This window comes from Contarinia nasturtii, unplaced genomic scaffold (genome assembly GCF_009176525.2).
Source record: "Contarinia nasturtii isolate CC-2019 unplaced genomic scaffold, AAFC_CNas_1.1 Cnas_scaffold_1500, whole genome shotgun sequence".
Lineage (NCBI taxonomy): Eukaryota > Metazoa > Arthropoda > Insecta > Diptera > Cecidomyiidae > Contarinia > Contarinia nasturtii.
Window position 1 is genome coordinate 1,199,024 of NW_022198836.1, and position 25,276 is coordinate 1,224,299.

Genomic DNA, 25,276 nt, shown 5'->3' on the forward strand with positions numbered 1-25,276 from the left:
TTGAACACCTGAATACTATTTCAGACACAACCAAAACCACAACCAAATGTTAAACGCACTTATATAAACCCTCATATTTCATGCAATAGTCATACTCTAGGACACATTTTACCCTTCTGATCTAACCAATCTCAATTGAATCTGAAAACAAACTTCAAACACAATCAAACACTTTCGAGAGATCCATTACGAATGGTAATTGTGTAACTTTCCGACCAGATTGAGTGTCATTAACCACTGCACATATACAATTTTTTCTCTCTCGAAAGTTTAAGTTATTTATGCAAATGAAATTCTAATGAACGCCTCAAAAGAATTTTGAATGACAAGCATAAACACATATAAATTAATTCCAATGAGCAATTGTCTCATTTTCATTTAATTGAGGTCATATTACGCTAAAAAAATATTTCAAGTTTTAAAAACAATGGGATGCAGATCTTATCTTCGGTTTCGTGCTAAGCGACGAAAAAAATGCTAATTGCCAAACGTAAGTTTGATATGTTATTAGAAATTGTAAGTCAGATGAACATAAGTTGTGTGTCGAAGTGAATCCGATGGATCAATAGGAAATACCTAATAACTGAGGAATGCTCACGTGGTAGTAATAATCACACAATAAAAACGATATGAACGCCTTGGATTTTGATGTTTAACGACACCAACTAAGCAATTAAAACGGTTTTAGAAAAACATTTCTGAACATTGAACAATAAACACCTGAAGTAATGAATGACACACATCTCACATTTTATTGAGATGAGTAAGCAAATTTTTGGTTCAGTAAAATTCATAATTTCATCTCTATAATAATGATATATATCATTCACGGCATAGCATATTTTGATCTTAGACTTATAAAAATTTACTGCGCTTAAATTTTGTGCTGAACATGATACTATCGCTTATTTTGATGAAAATATTTAAAAAAAAAACAAATTCAAAATGCTAGCTCGTGTTTACAATTCAAGAATCACCAACTCACGCTTTTCGTTCGTTACACCGTGAATATATTTTAATATTTTATTGTTTTAACACATTTTCTCCACGTTCCCAGATAATAATTAGCATTTTTAAAGTTTTGTTGAAAAAAAAGAGGTTCCATAAAAAAAGATTCTGAGATAGTGCTCAAACCATCGAAAAAAAGAAACTATACGAATAGATTAGAATCGAGAATAAAAAAAACTCAAAATTAACAGACAATTATGCTGATACAGAACTGGAATATATTAAAAAATAAAAAGGAAATATATATTGAGCTGAATTAGCCAATTGTATATCTCGTAATAGGTGATTCCCGTCATTCCGTTGAAATTTGAATGAAAAATATAAAACAAAGATAGATTTAGTGTTTGTTTCATTGTTCAAAAGGTATTGTCGTCGGTGTAATTTTCTCGCCCATTTCTTCATTTGATCGCCTTTTCTACGAATAATAATGAAATCAAGCAGTAGATTACGGCATAAGATTTTGTAGAGGCGACGTATCAAAGCGTGAAGTCAAGTGCTACATATATTTTTTTGTCTTTGAATTTTGTTTATTTCTATTTTCCATTAACTTCGTTCATGCTGTATGAATTTGAAGCGGAATTGTGTGACAAAATCAAGTTAAATAGAATATTGATTTCGACACATTTTCTTTAGTTCAGTTCTTACCTTGGTCTACTATCTTTATATTCTTCTTTGTTTATTTTTTCAGTTCACTTCCACTCCTTATGATAAATGAATGTTTTGTGATAAAGTTTTGGAGTGGCAATGTGGAGGTGGTATCTCTTGGGTCAGTTGTCATTAGTTGAATGATATTTTTCCCATTCGGTCTTTGAAAATTAATTTTAATTGGATTCAAGGTGAAAAAAGACCGATGACATGATTGATACAAATTACTATCGTGCAAAGATTTGATTAATTTTGTCCCAAAGGATTCAATCTACTGTACAAAATATCATTAACCTTTGCTTTGATAGGTAATTTATTTCACGCGTTTCACAATGTTACTGTTTCACTCTGATGGCATTTCGCTTCATGTATGCTCTTCATGTTCATAATTAATTCGTTAGATTATTTGTCAATTCAAAGCAAACGCAATTAATTTTGTGCCCGACAAATATTGATTCATCATTTTGAAGCTAAAAAAATGTTGAATAGAATACAAAAAATATACAATATATTCATTGGAATCGAAATACCAACTATTGATTTTCCTTTTTTTCGTATATCCGTTTAATACATTTAATACATACAACCAGTTGAAATAACGTTTTTCGAAAGAAAAAAAATGTAATAATGAAAATGCTGTGCGTTTGAACTTGATATAACGTATCGGTTTAATTGTTTTGGAAGTTTATTCAAATTTTTTAGCATGAAATTCATTATCGAATATGATTGAATATATCATTTTTTATAGCTAATGAGGCCTTTGAATAAAAAAGTTGAATCGTTTTGATCATCAATATTGATTGTGCTCATTGCAAATTAAATGGGGTAATTAAATTGAAATAATAATTATTGATACAATTTGAAAACGTTAATTCACCATATTATGTGTCCACATATAGCCAATGCCATATGGTCGTATGAAAAACTGTCCGTTCTTCTTCCAGAGAAAATGTTTGAATGTTGATTAAAAAAAAAAATGTGACAGAAAATCTCTGTTTTTAAATCGATACTATATCAATTTAATTTTAAACTTAAATGAAAATCAGAGTGTTGGGTAATAAGTTTTGGTTGACCCGTCAATCGGTTGAATTCACAGGCATATGAATAATTATGCGGTTACACATTGTGTGAAGTAGTGATTGGATGCGCACTGATAACCCGCCGATACAGTTTTTTACTTGTATCAACCTCAAAATATAGATTTTTCGAGTTGAATGAATAAATTGCTTTTGAATGCAATGGAAACCATACTCGAAATGAAAATAATATTCAACATACATTATACGTGTATATCGGTGAAAATAAATCCAAACAAAACGTGTACAGTACAATGGAAACTAGAGTTCAACTCAATAAAATCGAATATTACGCATTCAGGTGCAATGCGAGCATATTGCTATCATGTTTTTCCGACAGATGAATCAATATTTTCCCATAAAATATGGAAAATAATGGATCTCGGCTTTGTTATATAACCGAATTATGTGCAATTCGATCAAAACCGCATTAACTTACATATTCGATTTTTCATTGTCGCCATCGTGTATGTGTGTGTGTTCGTGCGTGTGTTTGTTCTTTTTTTATTGCAACAGGATTGGCGTTCTGAGCGGTTATCATAAAAAACGATCAGCGAAACCAGAGAAAAATATTTATCAATTGATTTTTGCTCACGGTATTCAAGGGTATTACAAATCCGTGTATCGTTTTTTTTTTTTTTTCGTGGTAAAAAGTATGTTTCTTTAATAAAATTCCATGGTTATTTACATTTTGTCATTCATTTAAATTTCAAATGAATCCTGTTATTAATTTCTCGCTTTGAACGTTATTTTCTTCGGAATATGATGCATTCTGTGTCATTTTTTATCGGTTTCCGAGTAAACGGAATTATTCTGGTAAAAATTAATCCGAATTATGTGTGATAATGACAAAAAATATATTTTTTAAGCGTACAATTCAGACAATTAATTAAATAGATATCATTTATTACATGACCAGTGTTATGTACAAAATACACATCCGATTGGAAAGTAGTAAAATGTTTTTGAATACTCAAATATTCGATTTTTCGCAAAGTTTAATTTAAATTATTTAGAATTTTCCTACTTGGTATTCAGTATGGTACAAGAATTGAGAATTGAAACGCAATGTCATAAAACATAACCCAGCCACATATATTTTTACATTAATACAGCATAGAGTGAATCAGTACATTTTTTAGATTCGAAGTCGAGAAATGCGATTTCTGGTTACACTTGATTATACCACGAAATTTTCGTATGTTCGTAGTACGAAGACATTGTCACACAAAATGTTTGCCATTTGGTTTTTTCAGCCTTTCGCTGCTGGATTTATAGTTCTTCTATCGATTATTTCTACGACATCGTTTAATAAGCCTTGTCTGTAAAAAAAAAATACATAGGATTTTATGGCACTTGAATGATAACAATGACAACAATACCGCAAAGTAGTACATGTCGTTTATTCTCTCTCCTGTCATCTATAGCAGTTTTTTCTATATTTTTATTTATGTTTTACTATGCTTTCTATGCTATGGTACTAGACATTCGTTCGTTATTTCAATACATTTTGCACGAGGTGATGCTATGAATTTGCTCCGTACAATCACATTGAATGCGCTTCGACCGAAGAACAGATATAAACAATAAAACTACATCGAGATTAGAAAGAACACGGATTCCAGTACATAGCGGCCACAAAAACGACTAAATGTTCCATATATGTGTACGCAATACGATATATAACGATCGGGTAAAAATTTATTGAAAAATAAAGACAACAATGGAGAGAGAGAAAGGAACATTTACTACGATTGGATGCATGTAGCGCGTATCGTTTCTTCTATTTTTCCTCAAGAATCCGCACATCAAGACAAAAACAAAATAAAAATCAACAAGATTTATAGTGCAATAATATCTATACAACTCGACAAGAGCCGGACCGACATAGAAAAAGGAAAAGACTTTACTGTATGAACGCTACTAAATTCTTTCCGATAAAAGACAATTTAAACATCTTGCTTACAACGAAAGCGCGCTCATTCAACACATAAAAAGAAACTCATAGAGATTTGGATGTGCGGATATGTGTATTGGGTTGCTTGGCTTTTCTTCGTTTTCACATTCCATGGGATAAATGTGCCATAAATTAACATATCATATTTGCCCGTTTAAGCCCATTGTATGTATTGCTCTTATTACCTTATTTTGGTCAAGTTTGAACGTCGCTTTGGCCAGAATCCGATTACGGGATTCGATCGAGCTATAAGTAAACTTATATAGACCCATTCTCAATTGCATACCCATGACATCTTTTGCACAAATTGATCAGAAACTGTCCGAGAGCCTAATGAATTTCCGGTCTTCGATCAGAAAAAGCCATTAAAAACTTATTACATCTTTGTTTATTTGTGAATTGACCATTTATTTACCAGATTTTGATTGCCATTGTTTCTAGTCTACTGAGAACTGATGTTCATCATGGTGAATATTTTCTGTAAACGTATAACTTAAGTGGTTGTAAGTACCGGAACGCAACAAACAAACAAATTGTTCCGAAATTATGAGACAACACCAAACAATGAGTTTTCTATCGAATCAAAAGATAGCCATTTTCAGACTTTCCGAATGGATATTCGGCCGAAAGCGAAAATAATATCACATACCAATGGATATAATGTTTATAATACCGTGCACCGAATGTATAAAACATGAAGCACTAGATTAACGACAATAATACAATCGCCGATAAATTCTTTGGATCAGCTGTGTTTGAAGAATATATTTCAGTTCGAATGCTTTTATTTCGGTTTTATGGTTATGGGTCACTAATGTAAATCTTCATTTCTTATATACGTAAAAACGATGACCTAGCATAAATCCCAAGCGGACAAAATTCGGCACACATTTTACATTCAAATAAAGCATTCAAGACCTTAAAAAATCCCAAAAATAAATATAAGCTTTGGATAAGCTATCAATTTCAATATTCAAAGTTTATCATAAGGCTTAAAAAATATTTTTTTAATTATTTTTGTTTAAATTAGTTATTTATTAGCTTCATGACTCATAATTGGAGAGAGTAAACTTTCGTTGATGTGTGAACATTTTTTTGGCTTGGAATCGGGGAAGAACTCGAGAATGTCAAAAAAATCATTCACTCTAGTTTTGAGGAGTTTTGGTCGATTTTGCTACTTCAACTTGAATAGGTATCATAATATTGTTGTTTCAAGAGTGAACGCTATCTATAGTTAAAAAATGAAAGCCTAGCCATTTATTTCAAAGTTCCAGATTTTGGAGAAAATTGGATCGATTTTCAAACTTCAATGTTTTCCAACGATACATCAATCGCAGCGGAAGGTCTTTCAGTGTGAGTTTTTTTGATTTCTATGCATAATTGCATATAGTGAACTTTTCACCACGCAAGGTTGGTTTCGTAACTCGCTTTAACTGCCGTCTAAAAATCCATATGATAAAATTGGGGACAATTGAAGATTTTCTAAGCCAAAACTCTCGAAATCAAAGTTGACTCTGAAGCAATGTAAATCGAAAAAATAATAAAAGGGCCTGTCCTAAAATAGACAGAACGTATAAAAATGTAAAATGAATTATACAAATTATCTGCTCAGTCAACAGATTTTCAATGTATATATACATTCGAATAAAGAATGAGAAACAAATTGAAATGAAAAAAAGCTATTGCATTTATTCAATTTACGTGCACAATTTGATTCGTGCGTTTGCATCTGTTACCATATAAATAAATATGTGGAAATATCTCCTAACGAGCGAATATATACTGACTCATGAATGTTTTTACATTTTGTCAACACAGTTCAGCATTAATAGTAATAATAATAACAAAATTTTACGCAAATAGAGAAACGTAAATCGTTGTAGGGTCAGTGGTCAAGAAAATTATATTCGCAAAATATTGCAGAAATCACACATCAGCACAAAAAAAAGATGGATACACGTAAATCCGTAAATCGCATTCCGAACAAAGTCTTTGAAAATGAAATCGGACAGCAAAGAAATAACCTAAACGATATGAAACTTTTGGATTGAAAGCATTCAGCTGGGATCGACGAAAATCAGCTATCGCAAATAAAATTGTCTGCTCGCATAACCAGCATTTGGTCGGGCTGTTCCATAAAAATAACCAACACCCATGATATTGAATATTACGAGTTGGTGATGGTGATGATTCTTTCCTTTTTCTCCACTCATTCATCGTCCCATATAGCAAGTATAATATTGAAGCGAATCTGTGATTATTGTGCTCCTGCAAAAATTTCATATCAAAATATTTGTGTATGCAATCTTTGCACATAGAACCATTTCATCCAGTTTGCTCTGCTCGATATACATATACATAGAGAAAATCTGTTGCACACAATTTAAGCGCTTATTGAACGTAATACGAACATTTTCTATGAATGGTTTCCAAGAGTGATGGTGACACGTTGCGACGATTTCGACCATTTAGCTAGATTGCAACGTAGAATGACTATGTAGTGACCGCTCACCCTATTCGTTTGCTATTGCTGACTGAGTAAGAAAAGCAAAAAAGATTATATCCGATTGAATGCACAACAAATTGCACAGTCCAGTCAATTTATTTATACATGATAATCGATGCATACATGCAGGCAATCACATCGTATCCACACCACCATGCAAATTCTTGAAACTGCATTTATTCCATAATGCATCGCCCAATTACTCACACAAACACAAATAAAATATCAACGTATGAGTATTTTTCATGTGAATTTTGCTATATTTTTGTAACAACCAAGAAAAACGATAACGAGAACATCACTGAAATACAAATTATCTTCAAGGACCAACTATGCTAATATAACTGCAGATTATATTGAATCTGCATTTCAATCAATTTTCGTATTTGATTGGGTAATTCAGATTTTTTTTTTGCTATTTGTTTTGAACATTAGCTTTGTCAGACAAAATGTTGATCCAGACCAGTTCAGTTCAGATTTCTCATTCCATATAAACATTTTGGAGTCTTGTTTCAATCTAAACTAAACTAAATTTTGTCTCCATCACTCAGATAGAAGCGTGCTTCAAAATTTTACATTGATAAATTGCTTGTATTAAATATAAAATTCACGCCAGATTGTGTTTGCTGTACTTACGTTTTGGTAACAAAATTTTATAAAAACAATTTTGGGATAAAACACTTGTATCGATTTGTAGTTTTAAATGTAACATTTGTGTGTGCCATCTATGTCTGTTGAGACAAATTCCGAACAAACATTTTGATACTTACATTTTAAATGCGGCAGCTAAAATCATTCGAATCTGATGTAAATCAAGTGAATTCAAGACAGGAAAAGTCGGTGCGAATATTTTAAATGTTGTAAGAACTCCAAACCTATAAAATTGTAAATCTTGAAACTGCAAGCACATTTGTAGCTGTTCTTTGTCTTTTTTGTGTGTGAGCATGTTCTGCTGCGCAATGTGTACACAATGATTGTATGCTTTTAGAATTTGGTTCAGTTTTTCTTCACAAATGACTTTCACTTCACATTCTACAAAAAAAAAAAAAACTTTGAATAGGAAAATGCTCAACGCAAAATGTGCTTAAAATCCAACCAAACCAAAGTCAACGAAATGTTGAAACATAGTAAATGTGTGTTCTTGTGTCAAGAAACTAAGAAAACTTTCATTAACAGCTGTATCTTTAATGAGGTTTTTCCACGCGTACGCGGTGCATTATCGCTGCACTAATTCGAAACTTGTACGTATAAAATATAACGCCAGTTACCCGGAATGGTTTTTACCAGCATCAGAACGATGTAATTGAATAGCATTGTGTAAATGAACTCAAACACCAGAAGTTTTCACTTAAAGTATTCACCAACCAGAAAGTAGGGAGATAACTTAGATTCGCGCTTTTAACCTAGAATAAAACTTTATCCTCAAAATTCATTTTGAAACTGAATGACTTACTGGGAAAGTGCAACGATGCGCATTTTCTAAGTGAATGTTAGAGTATTTATGTTCCACAAAATAAGAATAAAATTAAAAAATTACGATTAATTTGGTGATTTGAGATGGCATTTCAACATCACTGCAACCTTTTAAATTTAAAAAAATGTACACATAGACGTTTTTTTTTTTTAAATCAATTCATTTATTTTTGTTTATGATTTTAAATTTTTCTTTTCCATCGCATATTCTGGTGTTTACCTCTTAATGTTCGACCAAATATAATTATTATTCCATATTCATATATTATTCAAATAATTGTATTTTATATTTTTTTGTTTATAAACATTTAGATTTTATTATTATTGTTTACAGCATTGGTTGTGATGGAATTTTCTAAAAGAATGCATTTCATTCAATGTATTTCCCTAAAACGCTTCAATCACTAAACTATGAAAATATAAATGAAAAGTGAGTGTGTTTTCAATTGTATGAGGGGGTATGGTGTTTCAATTGGATGGAATGATGAAATGCCCCCACATTTTATCCACAGAAACGTCCACTTTAAAACGCCAGTTAGATGAAAAGTAGTCGCGTTTTTCATTGATACCAATTTGAATAACAACGCCACACAACAAATATCGTTGCAAAGAATGCTGCGGTGAATAAATTAAACTTCATTGGTCTCGAATTCAATTTTATTATTGAATAACGCAATTGCAAATGCAAAAGCAAAATACGTTTAGCTAAGCAAAATCAGTTGTTTATTTTAGTGAACGTGAACTATTGTTAATATTGTATATTAAAATGGCCTGAAATTCTATATTCCGCGGTGGTAAGCTATTTCATTGAACATTTGAATACACATTTTTCAGTGGCTTGATATTTGCGGTCAAAAATATTTTCATTGTCGTGTTTATTATAAACATTTAGTAACATGGCACGATTAGAGAAAATGTCCAATACAATAAAATATCAATTCTTTGCTTGAAAATCAAATATTGTTTAAAAATGTTTTACTTTTTATCTGTTATGTTGCATGTTTTTGGATGGTAAATTTGAAAAAAATTCCTTGTGGAAAACAAAGTGTGCAAATGTAACGGCGTGATCAAATGAAAATTGATGACATGTTTGATATTGATTTATAGCATATATATGAATGTTTTTGTGTGTGAGTGTGTAAAAGCCGACGGATTTTTATTTTATTTACAACGATAGAGAATAAATTTAATAAAAAGCACCGTATTGAAACTTAAAGAAAAACTGACACAACTGCATATAGATTATATCGGTAAGCTGATCCCATTGAAAAACAACATTTATGTCTAGACAAAGATTGTGCAATATACACATAGACTTCTTTAATAAAGAATCATTATGTGTGCTATTTTATTTATTAGAATACGAAAATTGTTGAATTTCGGTTCAACATAAGAACATGAGAAAAGAACCGATTTGATTGATTCAGAATACACACGGATCGACTTTAGGTTCGGACAATTTGTGTCATTTATCATTGATTGATGTATATTCATATATCTTTCTTATGCCACTGGCATGAGATACAGATAAATCGTTCACAGTTTATTTTACTGAATTTTCCAATGCACACGAAAAAAATGAATTGATAGAGAAATTCAATATGCGCTCATCATTGCATTATTCCATTTTGTTTTTCTTGGAGATTGACTTGAAATATTTCATTCAATATATTATATGTTATAACATTTATTTCATTCAGTATACGTTTTTCTGAAATTCAGTTCAAAGTGTTTGTTTCAATCGCTAAAAATTTTACAATTAGATGCGTTCTTTTCTTTTATTTACATTCAGATCGACTAAAAATAAAGACATGCATTTGCACACTGGCATTTTATTTGATTTTCAATTTTTATTTTCCATTTTAATATAGGTATCTACTTATATCTAGTGTTAGTGTTTAATTTTAATGTTTTCCATTTTGTAGCTATTACATTTTTGCGCTTCTAGGCTGTTAAAATATGTATTTTGAATGAACTCACATGCATCGCTGCGCAATCTGTCAATTAGCGCTTCAATAACTTATCTATACGAATTTTACGAATAGGCCATATCTATCATCACGTTAATCACACTCATAATGCGTATGTATCCTAATTATTCAGCGCGCCAATAATAAATAAATGACATGTTGCAATTTTGCTCGCTCTCTGCTCTCGTCGACTTTTTTTTAACCATTACAACTTTCTCATGTTCAGCTATAATTATTTTTCCGATCTAAACTGGGTAAAGGGGTGAAACAAAAACAAAATACAAAACATAAAACTTTAATACCTTTTTATGGATTTTTTTTGCGTGATTGCATTGCGTTCTACTGAATATGCAAATACATATGAAGCAGCGAATAAACTAAGGTTTTTTTTGTGTCTTGTTCACTTTATGTTTCTTCAAATGAGAACAGTTGATTGCACTTACCATTGTTCAAACCGGCTTTATTAACGCTATTGTTACTTGAAAATCCCGGCAATTTTCTCCAACTTTTTCTACTCCAAAAACCACCTCTACTTGCTGTCGCCACGCCATTCACAACTACTTTACCATCTTTATAAGTGGCATTTGGTCCAGGATCTTCAGCCGAACGAAATCGATTTGCTTTTGCAAGTGTATGGGCACCATGGGTACTACCATTTATAATGCCATTTCCATACAGTGGTGATGACCGTGTGGAAATCATTAGTATACCAGGGTCTTCGTTTGATCTTTGTGATGAACGACAACTACTTGCACTGCTGTGCCCATTTGGTGTTGACGATCGTATTGGCAAACCATTTTTATAACGTAAACTACCCAAATAGCTTGCACCTCCACTGCTAGAGCTACCACTAAAGCCACTATCAATATCACCCGTGTTATTATTGTTGGCTGCATTAATGCTGACCGGCGACAAAAGTTCGTCGGTTGGACCAACAACATTTAATAATTCATTTAAACGTGTCGTTGATGCGGTTGTTTCAGATTCTTGCGTTTCGGCCTGTGCTATGGGACTTTCACTCGGTGGAGTTGAAGGCATTAGCATCGCTTCAACTGATAAATTTAATTCACCTAAAATTCGACGATGTCGATTTTGAACACGACGAAACTCCTCTTCAACTGAGCTAGTTTGATGCAATGACATCATTGAATGTCCACCAGACAGCAATCGTAGTCTTTCTTCACTGGAAATTTCTTCATAAATATTTTCTTGAGTTCCGTACCGTGTCGTGTACATATGACGCATTGTTGGTGACATTTTGAAAGCATTTCGATTCGCCGTCATCATTAAAGCGCGCATTGAATTTGGTGGTGGTGGTTTTGATGGTCCAGCAGCGCCTAATGGATGATTCGTCTCAAAATCATATCGTGACCGGGGCGACTCATCAATCTGTTGATAAAGATGATCGGCAGTGGAATTATTGTGCTTTGATGTCGACGGGCTTGGATGAAATCGTTCCATTGTTGCTGAAATATTCGTTCGAACCCATTTCACCTAAATGATATGAAAATGAGCATTTAAAATTAATGGCATTTAATAAATTCAAATTTTAGTGCAGAGTGTCATCAACAATTTTCTAATTTGAATAAAAGGTTTCATTTTCAATTTACTTAAAACGAAAAGAAAAAAAATGACAAAAGAGATTTTCTCAAGACGGTTAATCATTCACAGAAATGGATACAAAAAAACGTCATAATCATTTTAAGAAAAAGCAAAAACATTTCAGTGAAGTCTGCATCTCACTCGATTTTCGTTGCATTTGCAAAGAATTTTACGCAAATGAGAATGGATTTAAATTAAAAGCAGTGAAAGATTAATGTAAGTGAGCAATGCGCTCGTTAAATGATAGAGTTTTTGTGCAGTGAATGTAAAGCAATGCGAGTGAACTGATGATCTTGTTCAATGGCAAAAACAAAATCAAATGAAAAACCCTTCTTTCTAATTTCAGTTGCGAAAAGATTTATGATTCTTTCTGAAATAGTTATGTATACATATACAAGTTTGAAAATCTTCATAAAACTCACCTGCGGTTCAGCGTTAGTATGGAGTTTCGCTTCTCGTGCAAAGCTGGCTGCACTACCACCGAATGGAATTAAATTTTGTTCGAATAACTCCACAACGTTAATGTTTTGGTTGCTGTTATCCGAACGAACGGCATCGCCACCGTGATTCATTTTATTTTTGCTACTTTTCGATAATGAAGTGAGCGTTTTATGTGAAAAGCATTTCTCCTGTTCCGTTGAAAAGATTTCAATGCTATCGAAATCGCTTGTGTTTGTTTGCAGCGGATATCGCATTTGGGACTGTGGCATTTTCATTTTATGCATGACTACGGAGCTATTACTAGAACTACTGGTGCTGCTGAAACTATTATTTGCACTGTGGCTGTTGCTTGTCGGATTCGAGCCATTGTGTCGGTATTGGCTGCAAATTTCATTTCCATCAGTTGTATAACCACAATCTCTATCTAAGCTTCCAACACGGCGCCGACTGCCGCTCATATCGGTTTTACCGTTTTCGTAATAGTAATAACGACTTCGTTGTGGAGTTTGTGTTCGTGCTGTTGGCGGTGGATAGTCGGGTGGCGGTGGAAAGTGTGGCATTGGTGAAAGATTCAGTGTAGCTGCTGTTGCGTCCATTTTTCTAGATTCATGCTCATCACAATCGTTTACATAGCTGTCGTCAGCATCGAAATCGTCCTCACAACCGCTGCTACTGTCACTGGTATTTTTGTTATTATCGCGATACTCATAATTGGGAATTTTTCGCAACATATTAAAACATTTAAAAAAAGACGTTATTCGATTCAATTATCAAGTTCCATTCACTTTGCGCAAGAATTCTCCTTCTTTGTTTGTTCAATGGCGTTTTTCAGTGTATAGTTTTTGTCGGACAAAATACGTCAACGTAAACTGATTCTGAAAAGAAAAAAAGATAAAAAGAAAAACATTAGAAAAAATGTTTATCGATTAAGAGAGAATTGCGTTTCATTTATTATATGCAAAAGAAACGAAGCAAAAAAAGGGGAGAAAATTTAAATGAATTTTATCTTCGTAAATCGATCAAACATTGAATCTATTTAATTTAAATGAGAAATGATTCCAATGAATGCCAATGAGTATTGAGGTCCATTTGAATCGAACCTCTTTAGTCGGCCATTGACAAAGAATTTGCCGCTACCACATTTTTCTTTGGAATTTTTTCATTTCTTTAGAAATTATTTCAAGTATGCATAAATAAATTGACGATACGTAGTGTTGCGGTTATTTTTTTTAATCAAATGACCTAAGATCAAGAAAAGATGCTTAAGATAATGCTCAACGCTCCATTATTCAATTGCTCTAGGAAGATAATAAAAATGGAAGGCCATGTTTTCAATTTTGTTCAAGCAATTACTATTTTTAAAATATGTTTGCCGAATGAAGGTGGAAATAAAGTCAATATTTTCTTTCATTTGTTGTAGTTATCAGCAATCGCAAAATCTATATCAATATCCACAAGAACAATATATTATACAATGTGCATGCAATTTATTTAATGTAATTCAACTACCGATTTGACAAATATAAGAAATATGTCTTGTCAATTCGCTTGAATTTATTCTATTCGCCGGAACGATTGTATGCAACTTGAACATGAGTTATATAAACGATAGACTGGAATGGATAGGTGAATTCTACGAAAACACATTGAACTAAATGAGTGAGAAAAATGCATTTATTTGGATTATGAGCTTGAATTTGTCGTATAAATGCCGGTCAAAATTGCTATTAATTTCGAAAAATGACAAGACATAAGAAAGAAAATTTATGGAAATTGTAACATTCTATTTTGACTATGGCATTAAATTAAATTGAATAAAATTAAATGAATAGCAATTCAGCGACTGCATGAAGTCAGAACTGGAAATGACAACAGATGTAAATTCGAATTGAATTTCGAGTTGATGAACAACAGTATCACAAATGTGACATTTCAGTTTTCTCTTTCAATCGTTCTCTTGTTGATTGCAAACGGTTGCATCTTTTCAGCCAATTTACTATTTATGACAAACAGTAAACTCAGTTTTACTGACACGAAACGCGCACGAGTGATGTGGCACTGCACACGACACATAAGTGAAGCAAATCTTCAACTGCATTGCAACTCAACGCGAGAAGATTTATATGTTCAGGCGAAATATTTTTAGAAATATTTTATCTTAATTTTCATGAGTGTGTGTCTCAACAGCAACTTTTGTGATTGTGTGAGCGTTCCAGTTTATTTGGGGAGAAAATGTGAGTAACGTGAATATAAGAAACACACGAAAAAATAAAAAAATGTTTATGTGCTGAAATATCGGTATCAAATCAAATAAGACTTGAATCGTTGGCGCAATCAAGTTGATTTAAGTGAAAAATACAATTTCGCTACTCTAATTTTCATTGCATTTTTCATTAGAATTTCTACACTAGCAATTTTCAGCACTTATCAAGGTTGTTATAGTATATCGTCAACGGTTCAGATTAATCTTCTGAATCAGTAAACTTGTCGTCAACACGTTCTACAAACACACTTATTTTCATTTACAGATAAAAAAATGTCATTCAAGCTCGTATTATGGGAGAAAAATCAAAGTTTTATCTAAATATGTTTCTTTCTCGGTCCATTTAATGTTCTCGAATGCTTTATTTATCACTAAAACTGTTATGAAAACACACGACTCACGTTGAGAGAATTTCAGTTCAGAACAAAATCGTAAATTTTTAGCGTCGGAAAATTAAAGGGTGATCATTATATTTTAAAAGTTTAGTATACGAAGAATCAAAACGATCATTAAAATTAAAACGATCTGTAAATTGACATTAATCACCTACGTTTAGCATTATGGTGTAACACATTCCATACGTATTTCATTGCATTAAGATAACTCCCATTTTTAATGGAACCATTTGCGAGGAGAATTTTTAAAATATTTTTCCACGCATTTGGCTCGATTGTGATTCATTTGGTCAAGTTTTGAAACTTCTGCTGTCATGAAAAATGCATTTAAAGCATGTTATTTGTTTATACAAGCGAACGGAGGAGGAGTATAAATCTACCAGTTTTAGTAAAAATAGATTCGAACGAAAAATCTTAGTTTGGGTATTTTTGCCGTTTGTAATTTTAATAACGTCCCAAAGTGTGAACTAATGGCCTAGAATAATAATTCAAATGCGCATAGAAGGCAAAATTCGGGCTTAAAATAAAAACTAAAACGAATGGCAAGGCAAAAGGGAGCAGGAATGTATACTTTGCCAAAGCAAGAAAAAAACTACGAATATCAAAAAGCAAATGGGTTAAAGTGACGAAAAGAATAAAATAAACAAGCAAATAATAAGAATATTCACCTTAATGGAAAGTTAAATGGATATTTTATATAGGAGATTTACATTAAGAACATTTTATGTGTAGAAAAAGAAAACGAGTAAAATAAATGTGTGTGACTTGAGAATTTGTATGTGTATGTAGATGAATGCACTTAGCACAGGTTTGAAAAATATAAATAAATAATAAAACTCTCGGCATATGAGAATAAAACTGCACATAAAAATCTGTCCGTGTATGATGACGCTGCATTATCGTTGCTTGATATTAGAGACGGAATTCGGGACTTTAATCAATAATAATAATGAGTATTTTATGTGTTTGGGTGTATATGGAAGAGAGAAGTAAGAAAAAAGACGTAAATGGACATGTCAAAGAAGAGAGAGAGCCGATTTTATTTTTGTTATGTGATTAATTGACGAAGATCAGCCGAAATGGAATTGAGTGCATTGAAAATATGACGGCAATTAAAAAATTTATTGTGCAATAAGTGCCTCAATGATATGCAAATGCATTGAAAGAAGAAACTAATTCAGAGAATACAAATCAATGTCAAATTACCAGAACGATAAGCATTTGTAACCAATTTTCAGACGAAGTTTTTAAATATTTCATACTTAATTCGTATTCTGCGTTAATCATTCTTCAGGCATTTGTATCTTTATTCGAAGTGCCTTATTTAAACTGATTTTTTAAGTTATACTATCGGTTTCATATTAAATTTTATTTGTCGATTAAACGCCATTATTTAAAAATGGACAATGCTTACTCATTAAATGAAAAAATATTTGTATGGGAAAATATGCATTCACTACGATTAAGCTGCGAATTGTGGATGATAACCGCATTTCGATCTCATAAAACTTGGGAAATGAGAAATGAAAATTAAGTGAAAATCATCGTTCAAATAGAACATTTTTCCATATGTCATAAAGCACATACTCAGGTTGCGTAATTTGTGTTTGTGCTATTTTGGTTTGAGTGTGCAGTTCGCGTTTCAATTTCGATGTTTGCTCTTCATCAATGACACGACTAATATGCGAACCCTGCATCAACGCTATAATTTAGAAGTTAAACATGCGGAAACAATTCTCCAATTCGTGTGTATGCATCAAATAGAATGATTTTTTTTCTATTTGTAGGACTGATGCGGTTGGCAGACATTAGCAATGACAACAACAAAAAATCTCATGACGAAGAAAGTTTTCTCAAACAGCGAACATCAGAACGTGAACTGCAGCTGTAATTTTTTGGTAAAATGCACATGTCGTCGCAAATTCTCCATTCGAATTCATACGCGAGGAAAATTCATAGTTATACGAATGAGTCAAGCTTCAGAGGGGCTCCCGCATTTGCAGCATACACTGTTGGGAGTAGGAGTGTGCAGTTTTGAGTAAATTGTGGATACATCTAACGAACCGTAAATACAGCGCTTTCATTTAACTACCGTATTTTCGGGACTCGACTATTTTTTTCTTCTCCTCTTCTTCTTCTTCTTCATTTTCTTTTCACTTGTATGTCGTTTTGTGTGTTTTTTTCTTCTTCATGGTTTATCCACTTTTCAATGCTAAGCTGCATATAAAGAGACACGCTGCTTCTTATAGTATTTTACCAAATAGATGCAGTAGCTTGTTATTTTGGCCACAAGCCGATTTTCACGATGCAGAGAAAAATCACACGTTCTTTTACATCTCGTCGCGAAAATAAACTCGAACGGTAAACAACGTACGTAAAATTTATTGTACAACCGCTGAATTGCCACGTGGCAGCAAAAAAGTCCAACTACTAAATATTTCTTTGGAAACGGTTTCATGGGAAATGCATAAACACTGAATAGAGCTGTTCACAGAATTTGGCGTGAGTTCTCTTTTTTTTCACCATTCTTGCTCAATCGAAAATGTGAGAAAGCGCATATGGGCTTGTTGAAAACATCCGTCGCTTGCAATTTCACCGAACGACACAGTGAACGATAAATACGATAAGTTGCTTTGAATTTTACGTGAAATGCACAATGCTCGCGCACATACATATATGAAAATCGTTACAAATTTTACATATTCAAATTTGTTGCACTCAAAAAGCCGAATTCAAAATGTGTACTTTATTTCATTCCTGCTCACAGTGCACTCGGTGTAATGCACAAAAAGGTAACAATGGTTTTTGTTGCAAGTCTCTCTATTCACCTCGATTGATACTACAAAGACGCATTTGGTTAACATGATTATTCAAATGATTCGCTCGAAAAGAAAAAGTAATCAAGCCTGAGTGCTGCATTACTAAAATGATGCAAGAATTATTTTTCGAGACGGATTCGACAGAACTTGCACATACATAACAAAAAAAATAATCATGTGGCCATTTGAGCTCCGGAGCAGAACAAGGAAATTGTTATGCTATATTGATATAAACATTGTCAGTGTGTGTCTCTTTCTCATGCTTGAAAGCAACCACAAAATGAAGGCAAGAATAAATGGAATAGAAAATGGTCATTCAACCGACAAAACATATGCACCAATTAAACAAATCATCATCATAAAAAACGACAACAACAACTGTTAATGTCATAGTAACCAATGAAAAGTGTGTAAATATGGTCTATGGTATCAGTTATTTCACACAGAGAGTTTGGACACAAAGAACCATTGAATGCACACTTAGAACACCTTTGTTAGAAAATAAACCGAAAATATTCCGATAAAAAGTAAAAAGGCATTGACTTTGTTATTCTCATGGTTCGCTTTTTTCCACTGCTATCGATTGAATGCAGCGCACAGAATGAAAACACGGTATAACGGTGGCACACAAAAATGCGAACCGCAGCCAAATTGAATAACAAAAGATCCATGTTTTTTCATTAGCTGTTGCAGTGGCATTTAAAGAGAGAAACTGCATTTTTATGATAGTTTCTCGTTGCTACCACATGGACATCGATCTACTTTAATTTAACTTTTGTGGTTTCCATTCAGATAGAATCTATAAACAAATTACCACAATCAACAATTACAAAAAAATCTACCTACAAAAATAGGATAGATCATTTAGTGCGCTGTATGTGCTGAATAAACATAGGCCATGGGTCACAGAACACACAAAAACAATATATCGCTTTCGTGTGCATTGCTACCAATTTAAACGTGTTGAAAACGTTATAGTAAAAAAAGAGAAACAAAGTAACGGAATTTCCATCCATTCGAACTTCCATCGAATTAGAATATTGACGGCTAATTTCTGTTCTTGCATTCATTTCAAAGCAACTGGAGCGATAATCGTTGAACATGCGGTTAACCACAACATAAATTGGGTCACAACAAGATTGTGGTTTCATGAAACTTACACGAAACACTCTGCTTTAACTTTACAGAAATCTTTTCAATTTTCATGTTGACCAAAAAAAAAAAAACGAAAACTAAAAAAGTTGAACACGAAAAATCTCTATGAAATCTCTTTCGTCCGTCCCAGTTTTGCTATTGTGCAATCTGTGAAAGCATTTGGTAAACGGAATACTTTTAAAAGAGTGATTTAAGATAAATGTACTGTTTTGAGATCAACAGTCATTAACAATATGCTGTTCCATCCTTCTGTTGAAAAAAAAATTAAAGAGTTATAAGGTTTGCTTGAAGAGGGAAAACATCAATGGCAATGGGGAAAAGATAGGTCGATGGCTGAGCTCATTTGCATTTTTAGAGCAAGCATTTCGTTTTATATTTTTTTTACTTTGACTGGCATCAAGTCATTTCTAAGAAATTTTACATCTTCATTTGAAATTTATTATATAATATGCCAACGTTGCGACCAAATACTTGATTTTGTTCACTTTTTATTTGTTTAATTTTAAATCGTATCGAAAACACGGTTTATTCGAAATAAAAGCCACAACATCTTGAAGACGGAAAGACCTTTTCCATGCCCAAGAGCATTTCTAACGTATTTGTCATAAAGTTGGTGTAATTTTTGTGTACTGAAAAAAAAAAATGGAATGAAAAAGCAACAATAAAATGAGATTCAACAACAAAACGTGATAAGAACAATCGTTTGATATAATAAAACGGTCAAAGCCTTACATCAGAAGTCTTCTTATTATTCGCAAAGTATTTTTCGATAAGCGTGCAAAATGAGTAAATGAACACAATAAAATGGTGACGTGATGCCGCGACACCATTATTATTTTCTATGATTTCATTGTGGAAGTTTGCTTTGCACATGAAATTGGCCAAGAAAATGGAAACGTAAACCATATCTTTAGTACAACAAACATCATTTTGTTATGTATGTGGCGCAACTTTCACTTAAAACCCTGCAATCTTCGTTTGATTATTATTGTTATCATCCGAAGGGAAAAAAACGTAGTATGAGTTTGTGTGTATGTGTGTGTGTGTGCATTTGTTGCAAGGCGATGAGGAAAATAGCAGGACAAAAATAAAAACGGAAAAAATAAAACAGATTACTTTTGTACGTTTCGGTTGGAATGGTGCGCGCGTGTGGGTCAATACAGGCGAACAAAACCATTTTCGTAGTCAAACTGATAAGTGATAACATTATTTATTGTCAAAGTTTTGTCTTTTTCTTTTTACAAAGAAACAAAAAAAATGCACAGAAAAAATGAGAAAAAAAGCAAATAAAATGCTATATTTTATGAGGATAGCGACGAGACGCAGGGCCATTCCATAAATGTGATAGAGTCTACCACTTTCTGCAATCTCTATCGATTCCCATCACATTGGACGATAGCAAGACAAAAGCAAAATAAAAACAGGAAGATTTTTCATGCGCTTTCAAGGAACAAAACTTTGCTTTGTGACGGCAAAACCTCACGCTCTCACAAACATAATTAAAGAAACGCAATAAACTCATGCTTATAAAGAGATTAATTTCTTTTAAAAAGCCATTTCCGCTCAACTTTTTCTTGTGTTGGCGCTGTCTCAGTCTAGATGTTTGTTATTTTTCTTTCTCTTTGTTTCCCTCATTTTCATTTCCTGTGCGTAATTGTGTCTTTCTTCTGATTTTGCATTATGAACGTAATCAGAGCTGTAGAATTTTCTTCTGTCGGCATCTTGTTCAGTCGAAATTTATTCGATGTGATTGAGACAATTGCTTGGAAAAAGTTTTGTCGCCTTCGTATGCATATATATCATTCTTTCGTTCAAACAATCGCATAATGGCTCTTAAACTGAATTTCTTCTACTTGGATTTATCATTCTCATTTCGTCAGCCATGCAGTTGGCAACGAAATTCAAATAAATTAAAATGTTGACAAATTCCAAAAATAAGACCATTTTTATCTTTTTTTTTTGTATCGCACGTGAATGTTCTACGAAGCTAATTAAATGTCGAGACGATGAGTCATACAGCAGCAACATCAACAATAAAAAACCATAACAATGAATCGAAAAGAGGTGATTTTTCGCTGCAATCGCTTAATGTTCAAAGCATTACCTACAAAGTTTTGGGGTAATTTTCTGATTTTCGGTTGAAACTTTTGGAATGACAAAGAAAACCAATGCGGAATGCAAACGTAAATGCAAAAAAATAAAAAAAACAATGGTAACGACTTTATATAAACGCTTGATTATGATGCGATTGTGAATTTGAGTGACACGTGCGTGAGATCTTATTTTCCATCTTCATCGTACGGCTCTTTGCCATGTACGATTTATGTATATGGTATGTTTTGTGAATGTTTTTATAGTGTTTTGTGAATGTTTTGTTTATCACATAGACCCACAACATAATTAATGATCGATGCTTAGTCATTGCAAGGCGCAGAGAGAATAATCATTGTTCGTCATTTGAAGGTGGGGCGGAGCTGACACAATAAATCGAATCGCCTAGAATCAAACAAAGGGATTGAATTAGCAACGCCAATCCGAAAAATGGAAGGTGAACACAGGGAGAGAAAGAGAAATACTTGAATAAAATCCACTTTTGGCACGAAACGATAATTATCTCAAAAATGATAAATGATTGCATACTGTGTGTGAATGTGTACGATTTACTTCATCCACTAGAGATTGAAACAATAATTTGCCGTCGCTCCAAACAAATACATGTACAAAATCGACGCTATTTCTCTATTTAATTGGAGACGCCGCCATTGTGTAATTGTTATCGTCAAAAGAGGACGAAAAAATCGTTACACCGAAGCCAAGCACGTGCGTCTAAGTGTGTCGCCATTGACTATAGTCACATGCTTTTTATGCCTGAATATTTTTCTGGCCCGGGGAATTCATATTTGCTGTTTTTCAATTCACATTTGAAAAATCACAGGAGGTCGTTTTTCTAATATTGTGTAAATTCATCACTTGCAGAGTAAATCATCACACATTTTATGTACAGTGTTGTGATGGGCTTGAATCTTTCAGAGAGATGCGATGTATTAACGGGAATCAAAATGGATAAAATACAAGGTAAAATATCTTGAAAAAAGTCTACATAATACCATATGTAGAATAATTTATTCGTTTTTGCAATTTGAAAAAGCATTCAGCAATGTTCGTCGTTAGTGCAAAACGGTTATCTGAGCGAGTCAACTAAAGATTTTGAATTGAAATGGCAAAAGTCAATAAAACAAGAAAAAAATAAAAATAAAATGAAATAAAAAATCACAACGGCCTAAGCAGTTTGGTGTGAAATTAAGAGAAACGAGTCATGTAGATTCTGAAAACTGATAACATAATTTCGCCAATATCTTTCCATAAGAAAATGTATTCAACGCCTTTTCTGAATGAAACCATGTCGTTGCATATTTAAATTAAGCGTTTGTGTCTTGAATATTGCTGAGTGCGCGCCTGAGTTTTGTTTGTTATTCGATTCGCCATCGTGAAGTGATGACACAGTTAATCCACGCGTGTGATTGTTTGTTGCGAAAAAAAGAAGCATCTGTGTATATCGATATCACATTAAAATTTATTTTCACGACTTATGAACCTATCCCCAAAAAAATTAACACTCACGAAGTCATTGGAAATTTCTGTATCGACTCTCCAAATAAATTAAACATTTGACTATAAAGAATGAACTCGAAAGAAGATGTTTCAAACCAACTAAACCTGACTTGCACATTATCTCTCATTTTCGAAACATTGTCTATCTGTACAGTTCGTTTTCTTTATGTTGTTACGCTGATCATCTCCTTATTTAGCGCATTTTGATTTCGATAGTCTTTTAACGATGCACAGAGCTCGAATTCTTCCATTTCAACTTAATTGAATACACATACTATAAAACTTTTTTGATTCGATTGTAAGCAGAGTTGAGCAAACAAAAAGTGCAACAATTCAATCAGATAATGATTTCGATGGTATTTATAAAAAGGAAAGGAAGTAAGAAAAAACTGTAATATAATTTTATTGCTCGAATCACAAAATTCTTGAAACGTTTAAGACTGACCAATTATTGAAAATGTTCTTATTTTGGTTTCCAAATATTACTGATCCATTGAAAAAATCAGTTCATGAAGTGAACTCCAATACTGGATTTCGACCAAATTTCTGCAACGTTTGTGGTAAAAATCAAGGAAATAATAATATAAAAAGTTTAATTTGAAAGGATTCATCTTCAACAATCAATTTAATACATTTTTCGTGTTGAAATCACTTTAGAAATTCCACTTAATGCGATAAGAAACTCTATCCACTTTTATTTTCGGTTTCGTTCATTTTGGTTTTAATCCACTTAGTTTTTCATCTTGCTTGAATTTCCGCTTTAAAAATGAAGTGGAAACAAGTGGCTTATTAAAAATAAAACGAACCAGAGCTGAAGTTGATAAAGTCTGCAAATATTAGTGGTTGGCAAGAAGAAGGAGAGAAAAACCACTTTTTTCACAGAGCAAAATAGCTGTTGTTACAGTACCAATAACAAATTTGTTTGCAATCAAACATTAGATTATTTCAACTTTGAAAGATGTTTGTACACAATATGACCAAAAACTTTACAGAATTAAGAAAAAAATTAAAGCCATTCTTATTTACTTTATTGTGCTCCAAGACGGAAATGATAACTTGAACAAAGAAATTTACAGGGATTCTGAAATGATTACGCCAAAGGAATAAATTGCTAAAAATAATCCAGAAGATATTAAATTTTATTCCATTTTCCTATCTTTTTGCGCACAATATTGAAATCGTTCCCTTCTTTTTCATTCTTCTTAGATGGAGAATTTATCAAACAAGTTTCTACCTTATGAATCTATGTACTCGACACATGACTCATTTCTGATAAGGTGAACATACATACTCTAATCGAAACATCTTCAAATCAAGTTTAATGAAACGGAATTGCAATGATGCGAAAATGTAATATAAAATTTATGAAGTAGATCATTTATTTAACTTCTCTGAACACATATTCTATAGAGAAGCTTCTTTCATACATAACATGTTGTCGCATGTTTTCGCATAAGCACGTGTATTTTGCATATTCAATAACTTCAATTGGAAAGAACGAGAGAGAAGTGCAAAAGTTTCAGGCAAACAATAAGAAATTCTCTATTTGTCCAATTCAAAGAGGCGAAGTGAAATTTATTTGAACAAAACTTTTATAATAAATAGAAAATAGAAGAATCACTTGCTACACATTGTTTAGATTTAGATTGATGTAGTTTGTCAAATGAATGGACTTTTTTTATTCAAATTTTGTAAATTATGTATTGTACATGTACAGTCAATATACAGCCATTGTTTGAATTTGTAATAATATAGAGTTCATTTGAGTTGGAATTTCCACTTGAATATAGCTACTTGAAAAGACCAAATTTCCAGGAAATATGAAATTATAAACATGGATATTTGAAAAGACCAATGTGGTTTTAGGCATGGTATCAACAAATGCTCGAAACTTCTAGAAGAAAATATGCAAGCATTACATCATGTATGTACAACGTGATGGAACAGTTATGAATAGTATGGATCTTTTAATTGTTTAAAAGTTCACCTTTTTCCAAAAACAGTTTTCTTTGTTATGTTCAAGAAATATCCAAAGATAAGAATAAGATTTTCATTGAACTAAATTTCAAACTTGAAAATGTATGATACACTAGAGAATCATTATTATTATTACACACGTAGTCATTTTAAGGTGTTTATTGTAATGTACAAACACAAAATCATAGCTTGGGTTTCAAACGCATTCTATTCAGCTAAAAGAATCTCTTATCGAAATTTAGACGAAGCATCAACGGTGAACATTTTTCCCCTAAAAGGTAAGCGTATTCAACGGTCTTATCGTATGCTGCGGCATTAAACATTAACACCGGCATTAACATCGCATGAGTTTCATGTTGAAAATTCTTCAGTTTATT

At 32.6% G+C, this 25,276-nt stretch overlaps 1 protein-coding gene across 8 annotated transcripts in view; it reads right to left on the bottom strand.

Annotated features, from left to right (window-relative positions):
- Positions 1 to 8,849: 8,849 nt before the first annotated feature.
- Positions 8,850 to 25,276, bottom strand: part of LOC116346382 — a 72,990-nt gene continuing 56,563 nt past the window's right edge. For 7 of the 8 annotated variants that reach the window (XM_031776395.1, XM_031776398.1, XM_031776396.1 and 4 more), the window contains exons 4-6: positions 12,660 to 13,553; positions 11,079 to 12,129; positions 8,850 to 10,880 (exon numbers count right to left, since the gene is read on the bottom strand). In XM_031776395.1, coding sequence (XP_031632255.1) covers positions 10,858 to 10,880; positions 11,079 to 12,129; positions 12,660 to 13,409 — 1,824 coding nt within the window. In that variant the 5' untranslated portion in view covers positions 13,410 to 13,553 and the 3' untranslated portion in view covers positions 8,850 to 10,857. Of the gene's footprint in view, positions 10,886 to 11,078; positions 12,130 to 12,659; positions 13,554 to 25,276 lie in introns of all 8 variants that reach the window. The other variant, XM_031776403.1, reaches the window with a different exon arrangement.